Raw genomic sequence first — 12,051 nt, forward strand, 5'->3', positions numbered from 1 at the left:
CTTTGGTCAAAAATCACGTTTGTTGTATGGGAGCCTCACTTAAATCTTTATTTTATTCTGTTTTTACTATTTGTTGTTATAGCGGCAACAGAAATACATCATCTGTGAAAATTTCAACTGTCTAGCTATCACGGTTCGTGAGATACAGCCTGGTGACAGACGGACGGACGGACGGACGGACAGCGAAGTCTTAGTAATAGGGTCCCGTTTTACCCTTTGGGTACGGAACCCTAAAAAGTACGAACCGCCTAAGGAAACTGGTCTCCGTAATGTAAACTATGGATCCTTAATAGCTTGCGTTTCGTGGCAGCAAGGCATTAGACGCATAAAACTTTACTGGCCAATGATACACACAATTATGTCAGATTAGTGATCAATGGAAAGGAATTACGCACTTAAAATTAAAATGTAATAGTTATTTGTTTTACAAGGGGGCAAAGTTGTTGTTTAACCGCTCGTGCTAATATTGATACCCGAGCAAGCGAAAGAATTCAAAATCCGAAAGATGGAATCTTGAGCGTTGCGAGGGTTTCAAAGCACGAGGGTTAAACAAAATTTGCCCCCGAGTGAAACACAAAATTTTTCACCACACCAACCCTAAGCAAATATTAAATGTGAAATACCAAACAAAATCAAACCCAATCAAATCCAAATGAATGTCATTAAATATTTATCATCCACAATCATCATTTAAAAGTAAATCCTACCAGCAAATAAAAGAAAACAACTCAAAATTTGCATTTGTTTACTTTGCCACATGTGAATAAAATGCAACTTTGCTATCAGTTTTTGAAGTGCAAAGTAAGCCTTTCCGAGCTGGTGTGGTGAAAAACAATGAACGCTTTTAATTATTTCATAATCTATGCGCCCGCGGATAAAGTTATCCGCTATTGTGACTATTGTGAGGACAAAACTAACTTGCCGATTTGGCAATAAAATAAAAGAGAGAAAACGCAACACGCATCGCCAGCGATTGCGAGTGGGAGCGAGATGTCAACTTTGATCATTTACGACTCGGCGAGCACGTTGGTTTGAGCCCTACAATAGCAAGCAAAAGCATTATGAGCCATCTAACATGAGCGTCGTTTTCATCCTCTCTTTACTATAGGTATTTCTACACCCAGTGGTTATTAACCGGTGGTCCCTGAAAAACCTAAAGTAATAAACCAAACAGTATTTTATTGATTTGATTCGTCATAGGTAGTAACTTCCAACCGTTGGTGGTCCCTGGCAAGATTAGGTATTTTTGTCGCGTCTTCCTTTATCACTCAGAGGGCCTACCGCGAACACCAAAGTTCGCAAATTGCGGACATATTTCTCTGTCACACTCCTTAATTGGGGTAAAAGAAAAAGATGCCTACAGTTTGTGAACTTCGGTGTTCGCGGTAGGCCCTCTAAAATTATAAATAGGCTAAAAAACATTGCTCTCTATAGTAATAGAATCCCCAGAGACATCGCCACGAATGTCCTATGCGGTAACGCCCACATCCTAATTTGTGAACTCGCATTTTAAAGGCTGTGTTTCGCCTTTATTAGGGTTCCGTACCCAAAGGGTAAAACGGGACCCTATTACTAAGACTTCGCTGTCCGTCCGTCCGTCCGTCCGTCCGTCCGTCCGTCTGTCACCAGGCTGTATCTCACGAACCGTGATAGCCAGACAGTTGAAATTTTCACAGATGATGTATTTCTGTTGCTGCTATAACAACAAATACTAAAAACAGAATAAAATAAAGATTTAAATGGGGCTCCCATACAACAAACGTGATTTTTGACCAAAGTTAAGCAACGTCGGGAGGGGTCAGTACTTGGATGGGTGACCGTTTTTTTTTTTTGCTTTTTTTTTTGTTTTTTTTTTTTCATTATGGTACGGAACCCTTCGTGCGCGAGTCCGACTCGCACTTGCCCGGTTTTTAAATTTATCAAGGGCCAATGCCAAAGAGGTAAACAACACCATAACCCAGTTAACGAAGGCTAAGAACAAAGTCAGTATTGAGTCGAGACAATGGTTGCACAATCCATTGTGCTAAGTCGTTGACCGGCCAAAAACAACGCCATAGGGCGAATATGGAGTTCGGGTCTGTTTGACCCACGGATCATTTATTTAAGGTGTATTACCATTTGTCCCCGCCCCACGAAACCCATATATGAGACGGGGCAAATGGGAATGATTTATATAAGCGCCTATTTCCATCTGTACCTGGCGGCACAGAATAAATAATAGTACTAAGTACAGAAGACTCACTCTCTAACAAAACGCGTCTGTTACGATCAGCACAGATATGGCCGCTAGGTGGCGACAGCGCCACGCGCGGCTTATGGCAAACCCCAAAATTGGGGCCGAACGGATGTACTTTTAGCTACCTGTAGCAAAGCGACGAAATCGCGGAGTGAAACACGCCTGCTGGCGGGGAGGAATAGGAATACACCTTTACTTACTAGGTGGAGAACATTGGAGCAATTCCCCTGCTCGACGCTAGATGTCGACTACAAAAATAATAGTCGTTTTGGTGCTAAAACTGATGTATGGAGTGAGCACTCTATGTATTTTTTTCTTTATGCCAGAGGTATTAACAGACGGACAGATACACAGACAGATGGAGCTACTTTCGCATTTAGAATATTATTAGAGATGAGATATCATTTTATTTACGTCACGGTAAGTAAATGAAACTAAGGGCGTTATTTTTTTAAACGCTCGCACAGAAGCGTGACCGTTCTGCTAGATGCAACCGTAACGACGAAGCTGTATGAAAAATCATGTTACGGCGAAAGGTTCGGTTTCGCCCAAAACAACTGCGTGAACTGCGTTTCGGCCGCGCCGAAACCGTATTTCAGTAATGTCTTGGTATCGGCGTAAAAATCACGTTTCGGCCAAAGGTTCTGCGTCTCGATCGGGCCCAAACCATTTTTCAGTAATGCCTCTGTATCGGCGTAAAAATCTTATTTCGGCAAAAGGTTCGGTTTCGATCAAAAAAACTGCGTCTCGGCCGCGCCGAAACCGTATTCCAGTAATGTCTCGGTATCGACATAAAAATTTGTCTCCGCCTAATGTCCAATCGAAGTCTCGATTTCGGTTTTTGCCTTCCAAACCTTTCCCCTCCTTCCTTTCCTTTTTTTTCCGAAACCTTTTTCGGCATAAAAATCATGTTCGAAAACAAATGAACCTTCGAAGCTAGAGCAAAACTGGACCTACAGTTTCGGTTTCGGCAAAAAATCCGGTTTCGGTTAACAGTGTGGACAATGGTATCTACTAACAGCAACACACTCCACTGGGGCCCGTTTATCAAAAGCTTGCAACTTGTAATGCAAGCGGATGTCACTTTCGACTGCTTTTGTTAGAAAGGGACTTCCACTTGTAGTAAAAGTTACAAGCTTTTGAGACACGGGCCCTGACCTTATAGTTCGTTTTTATTAGCATTAGAAAGAACTTGAAAGAAGATAAGCGATCTTGACACGTCTTTTAATTGAAAAACGCTTTTTAAAAAATCAATAGCTATTACTTATGAAAGCAGAAGAATATAAATGATCGTATTCTATTCATAATTGTTACATATTTGCCGTAACATATTTTTAAAATGTGTTTTTCAATTAAAAGACACATCAAGATTTTTTACCTTATTTCTAATGCTAAAAAAACGAACTATGTCTTTGCAATGCTTACCTTTTTCTAATAACATAAAAAATAAGGTGTTAAGTTATACCAATGTAAATGAGGTTAATGACATGGGTACTTGGCACAGATTAAAATACCATAACAATATCATAATCACTTTGTTTATCACTCTATCACTGATAATTAGTGTTAATGAATGTTTTGAATACTTTACTCAATGTATTTTTAGGGTTCCGTATCCAAAGGGTAAAAACGGGACCCTATTACTAAGAATCCACTGTCTGTCTCTCTGTCACCAGGCTGTAACTCATAAACCGTGGTAGCTAGACAGTTGAAATTTTCACAGATGTATTTCTGTTGCTGCTATAACAACAAGTACTAAAAATAAATATTTAAGTGGGGCTCCCATACAACATACATGATTTTTTGCCGTTTTTGCGTAATGGTATGGAACCCTTCGTGGGCGAGTCCGACTCGCACTTCGCCGTTTTTAGGGTTCCGTACCCAAAGGGTAAAACGGGACCCTATTACTAAGACTTCGCTGTCCGTCCGTCCGTCCGTCTGTCTGTCACCAGGCTGTATCTCATGAACCGTGATAGCTAGACAGTTGGAATTTTCACAGATGATGTATTTCTGTTGCCGCTATAACAACAAATACTAAAAACAGAATAAAATAACGATTTAAGTGGGGCTCCCATACAGCAAACGTGATTTTTGACCAAAGTTAAGCAACGTCGGGCGTGATCAGTACTTGGATGGGTGACCGTTTTCTTTTTGCATTTTGTTCTTTTTTTTTTGCTTTATGGTACGGAACCCTTCGTGCGCGAGTCCGACTCGCACTTGCCCGGTTTTTTTTATACATAATTTAAAATTCTCAAAAATAATTAAAGTAGGACCAAGTTAACTCTGCGTAGCATTTGCAATGACAAAGTGTAGCAGTGTTATCATTAATGTCAAATTTCTATGAAAGTATGATGTTCATAATGACCAAAGGTCGGACAGGGTGAGCTATTTACCTTATAATTTGACATGTATTACGTCATATTATAAAGCAAATAGCTCACCCCCGCCGACCTCTGATAATGACAGTCCCTCATTTTGTTCTGCTCAAGTTGTAGGAAAGTTATCTTAGACGGACTCTATACATCTCATTGGTAGAAAATACCTTATGGCATTAAGTCCGCTTTTTGTACAGCAAGGTTATTCTTTTGTGCAATTAATTTCATCTCACTTTTGAGTATTTTTGCTATCTGATATTTAGTTCATAAATAAACAATAAATATAAGACTGACTAGTTGTACTTCATGTGTACAATAGAGTTCATAAATATGTATACATTTTTTCACCTTATTGCAATGAAATAAGGTGAAGAAATGTATATGTCGGCGGCCGATCGTAAGATCAGGCATATCGTGAAATTCCTAGTCATATCGTGAAAATCTTTGACTGAGTCGACGAAGCCTCCTATTTCTGGGCAGTTTGCCCTTCGGGCATCTGAAGCCACCTAACGAACCTATCCTACCTATATCTTGGTTTAATGTAACTATCGTCAAAACATTACACAGGAACATTACGATCTGCCTGATCTTACGATCGGCCGCCGACATATACATACTTATGAACTTGACTTTACCTACCAAGGATCCATTTTTATCAGACAAATCCTAGTTTATCAGTTGTAGCACATATTTGTATCAATAAACATGTTTTGACTTCTTCATTTGATGCAGTGTTTTTTTGATAAATTCATTCATGATAAATTCTGTAATGACATATATACCTAATTTTTAGGATTAGAAAGAAACGCAAAGGTAAGTCCCAGTTTCCAGATCAATTTGGTGTGGTAAAATTTTGGGTGTAAAACTGAGGAATAATCAGGCTACTTCAGATTATTTCATTATTATACCACATACAGTCTTCTTCTTCCTCGCATTACCCCGGCCAGAGCTCATGGGAGCCAGAGGTCCGCTTGACAACTAATCCCAAGAATTGGCGTAGGCACTAGTTTTTACGAAAGCTTTATAGTATCTGATAAATATTTTCATGCAAATTTCTGCAGAGTTCTTATAAACTAAGGTTAGAGAGTGTTATTTATTTATTGTATGACATATATCTACATACAAAAAGATAAATTATAAGTTAGACTTTTGCCCTTTCCGGGTAAACAACTACTACTTCTGCAAATAATTGTATCTAGTGAAATGCATACTGATTGAATTATCAAGGATTAGAAGAATTAGTTGTAAGATGTAAAATGCACACAGTTCAACCTACACTTCGTTTTTTTAGCATTAGAAATAAGGTAAACAATCTTGATGTGTCTTTTATGTGAAAAACACATTTTAAAAATAAGTTACGGCAAATATGTAACAATTATGAATCTAATATGATCATTTATATTCTTCTGCTTTCATAAGTAGTAGTTACTGATTTTTAAAAATCGTTTTTCAATCAAAAGACATGTCAAGATCGCTTATCTTCTTTCAAGTTCTTTATAATGCTAAAAAAAAACGAACTTTCAGCTGCTAGTGTATCAAACAATATAATAATAAGGGATAATCGTCGGGTGGTGTCACATCACCTTTTAGAGTAAATTGTCTTTTTACAAGGGGCCTCTGCGTGTTGGCTTTGGCTCCACGCACGCCTTCCAAATGTCCGGGGCCCCATGGTCCCGAGATTATGTAAAGGACGAACATAATAATAATAATGGGCACCCTAGGTTAGATTTTTTATAATGTGTTTATATGTATTTTTTATTGTTTTGTAAGTTTTTTTATATTTTACTTTTATATTCATATTATAATTAACCTAACTTAAGACGAAAGATGAATAAAGAGAATAATAATATAGTCTAAGCAAAGCTTGTACTGTACTTGTGCAGATAAACACATACGTAACCTCATAAGACCCAAGTCAATTTTTGCGCTTTTGAATTTGGAACTTTGTTTCATTTCTATAAGAGTTCAAAACTCGAATTTAATTTGTACTTGTACAAATACGCGGGAACTTACGAGGTTAAAAAGTCACAAAGCATATATAACTCAGGAACAAATATCTGTAATCATCACACAAAGAAAAGTCTTAAGAATGGGATCAGAAACCAAACCCACAAGCTTCAAAGCAGGGTTTTTACTTGGTACAGGAATTTTGAGGCATCTAAATTATGTTTACATGCTGATAGTGTTTCTTATGATGTTAATTATCTTTTAAATTTGTTGAACTGATAATATGACCAGCCTTCCCAATAAGAATATCTTGTGATGTAAAAAATAAATATAAAGATTTTATTTTAATATTTCTAAATGTTAATTTTCTTGGGATCCATACCCAAAAACGGGATATCCAATGACTAAGACTCCACTGTCTGTCTGTCTGTCTGTCACCAAGTGTATCTCATGAACTGTGATAGCTGGACAGTGGAAAATTTCACAGATGATGTATTTCTATTGCCGCTATAACAACAAATACTACAAAGTACGTAACCCTCGGTGGGCGAGTCCGACTCGCACTTGTCGGGTTTTTCATTTATTACAGTTAGAACAATTTTAGTCATGCTTAATTAAGAGCATTGAAGGTCGCACTGCCGCGACGATGGCAGGAGAGGTCGTTTAATTAATATTTCATTAACCAGCCGCGCAATACGCAATACATTTGCAAATAATATTACTCAGCCTCGCACACGGGATGAGATTGACAGATACGGATGTTCCGGAGAGGCGTGAACATCTCGCTGCGACGATAAACACCAATCCCAACCACTAATCTACACTTAAAACACTAAATAAAGATAACGTTACTCTTTACTCACCGTAAATTTCCTTGCTTTCGTTGTAATTAGCTGCATTATCACAATGAACGCACAAAATAAATATAATAAAAATGGCTCCTAACATACACCGAATATACATTTTATAGCACTATATGCACGCAGGAACGTGCGTGAACTGTTAAAAGGCATCCATAATCCACATTTTCACTTAAATAACGAATAAATATGGAAATAATCCACTTAATAAGTCAAAAAATCCTTAAATTAAGGTAAGCTGCCTTCGGTCGAGACCCCGCCGTCTGTCATTAGTCTTGTCAATAAACAATTAATGTTGCCATGTAATCTCTAATTTATAGCTTCACTAGAGCTGTCATGGCAAAGGAAGCGAGTGGCAACAAAATCACTAATAAAAAAAGAAAAATATATTGTCTGTGCTAACACTTGCAAACAAAGTTCTACAGCTTGGCAAAAAAGAGGAGAAATTAAAAAATGGCAACACTGTAGTGTCGTCCCTTTCAAACCAATTTATATAAGCAAACGGGACGACAGTACAGTGTTGCCACTGTTTAATTTCTACTCTTTTTTGCCAAGCTGTACATTGATTAAATATCAATTTATTATTTCAAAGTCTAAATTTGACATAATCTTAGTGCAAATCTATCAATATCCATAAAATTAATGTATCTGAATATGAATATCACATGTTATAATATCCATTGCATTAATAAACCACATATATTATAAGATAAAGATTGTTGCAGATGAATAATGTATTTTTTACAAAATTATTCAAAAATTTGACAGTGGTAGTGAAATAAATGTAAAATGTTCATTCCACTGGCAACATTAGGCACCGGATTGTTTGTTCGGCAGAGTTCGGCTTTGGGTGCAGCCGCTTTGTGAATTTGTTTTTGTTTTAATTAAAGTAATAGTGAGTGATAACGGTGTAACACTTTTTGTAAAATGATCTAACCACCGTGCAATGTCTTTTACACAGCGTGATTGCGTGCAGTGTTTGTGAAAACCAGTCGCTTCCGCCATGACGATGGCTCTCTTGATCGGGAAGTATTCCATGATTCCTGTATACGTTTTGTGTATCGCGCTCTGCTATCCTGTTTCGGGTGAGTAATTAACTATTTTACGTTGTTTTAATTGAACCTTTAATTATTTTGTGGGGTCTTTTACCGCTGCTTAGTGTCGAGAGAGTAGGTGTTATCTTATGCGGCGCGCATTTTTTTTTTGTTACCTGTTTATGTATTATGACACAGGATAGGTTTTGCCAGGATGTGATGTTATACTTAATTATTCACCAGTGATCAAAGATATAGTGCCGGGCTGTATTACATATAGTATTTTGGTTTCCAAAAGCCGGTTCGCGGCTCTTGCGTCTATTGTAACCCTATTCGTTTGTACTTAATTCGAAATATAAAGTTAAGCCTCGTAAAGAAATATTTATGAAGTTTATTTCGATGAATAAACGAACTCTGGTTAGCTCGATTTGTTCCTGCATTCATGCATAATATTGAAAATACTAGAATTTCCCATATGTGACCATTGAAAAAAAAACATTAATATGAAAAACACACGATATTAACAAAAACAAACACATTTTAGTGTTGGAATTATTAATTTATCTACTCTTCTTCCAACTTTATATTGCTACCAGACTAACAATAATATTAAGGCCAATTATTAGCTTGTAATTGTTACCTTATTGCTTTAACATTTAATATACTAAAGGGATCCATAAAAACATTTTTTTACTCTTGACTATAATTTTCATTAAAAACTGGCTTGTAGCACAGTCGGATTAGGACTAACCTCGAAATCTTGGAAAATTTGGTATGTATGTTAATTAAAGGTATGGTGGCGGTTCCTCAAGGTCCCAAATTTCAGGACTCTTCTAGACATTTCGAGCAATAAAGCTTCCAGCAATAATAAATAAGATAAAATACAAAGCCTTTTATTTCCTTTCGTTATACATAAGTTTGTTAATATATTTTTGTTGATTTAATTTGTAGGAACCCGTTAGGTGAAGGCCTCTTCCAAAGATGTCCATTTTTCACGGTCTTGTGCTATTCTTTTCCAATTTGGACCAGCAATTCTTTTCATGTCTTCCTCCCAGCGCATGTTTGGTTTGCCTTTTCGGCGCTTATCGTCTGGGCCTTTCCAGTTCGTGACTATGGCTGTCCATGTGTTCCAGCAATAAAGGCTATAATAATAATAAAATAAAGAAAGAACACTTAGCAATTAGCATGAGGAATTTTGTAAACTGACCCACCTTGCCTCTTCCTATCTCTATTGCATGCATGCTTATATTGCAGTCCCGCCCATGATGCCAGCGGTCAATGACACTGTGGGAGCGGGACAGCAATATAATTAATTGCATGTAAAAAAGATAGAAAAACAAAGGGGTCAATGTACAAAATTCCTCATGCTAAGTATCCTTTCTTTGGCTTGATCAAACTCTATAATAAAATATTTCTAAACAATCCGGTTGATCACTTGTTTGTTATTGTGCATTATTCAATTGGAATGAAGTTTACATATCTCTATTGAAATAATGGCACCTACCAACAATGGATTTATTTTATAACATGTCTTTGAAATAAGATTCAAATTACTTTAAGACATGATCTAGACTTCGAAACAGATTGACACATCAAAACATGGCAGCAATTTCCAATATGACATGATGCATTGTTTTCTGTCTTCATATAATACACATATGATAATGATAAATGGTTATTAACCACTGACTATGACTTAATAATATAAAAATTTATAACTTACAAGTTACAAGTAAAAACTTTAAAGAGTACTGTGCTACGTAAAATAACCTCCTCTTTTTCCAAAATTGGTTAACTCTAGGCTAGAGTGTTCGGCTGTTTGTGATATGGGTATTTTGCCTCCCTTTGCAATAAACTGATCGGGGTCAAATATGTAACAATTATGAATCTAATATGATCATTTATATTCTTCTGCTTTCATAAGTAATAGTTACTGATTTTTAAAAAGCGTTTTTCAATTAAAAGACATGTCAAGATTGCTTACCTTCTTCCAAGTTCTTTCTAATGCTAAAATAACGAACTATAGCAGGATGATGATATTTACATTGAAATCAGTTGAGATAAATATATACCTACTGCTATCATACACTGTGATGTAGAATCTTGACTCAAACCACAAAAGCTATGAATACATTTAATATTTCCTTATTATTAATACAGGTCCCGTGATTAGTACATTAATTATGCCGATCTATCTATAATTTGATTCTAACTTTAGCATAAAGAAGCAATTGTGATATTTCAGGGTGAATTGATAAAAGTAGCCTTAGATACTACTGTTCTAGAAATTTGGGGTTTTTAGGATGAAATCAAACAAATACAACACCTTATTACATAAAAACAGTACACTATCAGGTGTGGCTCACTCGGCGATTTTGTCGATTTGCTACAGGTGGCTAAAAGTACATCCGTTCCACACCAATTTTGGTGGCTAGCCATAAGCCGCGCGTGGCGCTGTCGCCACCTAGCGGACATATCTGTCCTGATCGTAACAGACGCGCTTTGTTAGAGAGTGAGTCTTCTGTACCTACTCGTAGTACTATTATTTATTCTGTGACAGTATACTAAAATCTGACGTCCATATTAACCTTAAAATTTGAAATATAAAACACGTAATCGTCAATTTTTAATTCGGCTACAGCAAGCATCGTTCCGATAATCGAGGTTCTACTATACAAGTAATATTTTTTACATAGTTCCTACTTTCCTAGTGTTCCTACTAAGTGAGTAGCGTCATAAAAAAGGTTGAAAAATACTGTTATGCAGAATGCTGAAAAATACCTGAGCCACTTTGATAATACATTTGTATTTCTGTGAGTTGACTAGGTTGCTCCGATGGTGGTATCTTAGTAAAATAATGTACGCTCCGCAATTGTTGCGCCATTTAGGGTTCTAACTAAATTGGTTGATTCATACTTAGGCTATAGAATTACCAATTTAGCAAGAGCCCTAAGGGACATAATCACGGAGCGTGACTGTACTTACCTTGTTTTCGATCTGTTGAAAGACGCCCTCCACACGCCGCCGTGGTGTGAACGGAGCGGCGTGCGGATCCGTAGCCAATGTGTAGAACCTCTAGTTTTTAACTCCATATGATAAGACTGAGATTACAGTCACATTTTACTTAACACTTTGCAACCCCAATTCTCGTTAGACACCTCTCAAGTACCCCCCGCAGTGAAAAAGAAGGGTTAAAATTTCAAGGATTTTTTGGTCCTTGCGTCAAGGTATTATACTTTCCCCTATATTACACTTTCCCCGTCGAACTAATACGCTGTTAACAATTACATAAAATAATTATATAATGTAAAATATTAGCCTATATACGTCCCACTGCTGGGCACAGGCCTCCTCTCAAGCATGAAAGCATGAAGGGCTATAATCCCCCACGCTAGCCCAATGCGGGTTGGGGACTTCACAATTCACATACACTTTTGAATTTCTTCGCGGATGTATGCAGGTTTCCTCATGAACTCATGATGTTTCTTTACCGAAAAGCTAGTGGTAAATATCAAATGAAAATAATTATATTATAAATATTTTTTTTCTATGTATTTTCCGTGCCACTATGAGAATTTTTTAAATAAATTTATGCGTCA

The 12,051-nt window shown here is 36.9% G+C and overlaps 2 protein-coding genes across 2 annotated transcripts in view; one reads left to right on the forward strand and one right to left on the reverse strand.

Moving 5' to 3' along the window:
- Positions 1–7,778, reverse strand: part of LOC134675458 (uncharacterized) — a 51,832-nt gene extending 44,054 nt beyond the window's left edge. The window contains exon 1 of the mRNA XM_063533727.1: positions 7,422–7,778. Within this exon, the coding sequence (XP_063389797.1) occupies positions 7,422–7,521 (100 nt within the window). The 5' untranslated portion in view covers positions 7,522–7,778. The remainder of the gene's footprint in view (positions 1–7,421) is intronic.
- Positions 7,779–8,244: 466 nt separating this feature from the next.
- LOC134675666 (tyrosine-protein phosphatase 69D) overlaps positions 8,245–12,051 on the forward strand; it is a 47,424-nt gene continuing 43,617 nt past the window's right edge. The window contains exon 1 of the mRNA XM_063533996.1: positions 8,245–8,503. Coding sequence (XP_063390066.1) covers positions 8,422–8,503 — 82 coding nt within the window. The 5' untranslated portion in view covers positions 8,245–8,421. The remainder of the gene's footprint in view (positions 8,504–12,051) is intronic.

This window comes from Cydia fagiglandana, chromosome 22, assembly GCF_963556715.1.
Source record: "Cydia fagiglandana chromosome 22, ilCydFagi1.1, whole genome shotgun sequence".
Classification (NCBI taxonomy): domain Eukaryota; kingdom Metazoa; phylum Arthropoda; class Insecta; order Lepidoptera; family Tortricidae; genus Cydia; species Cydia fagiglandana.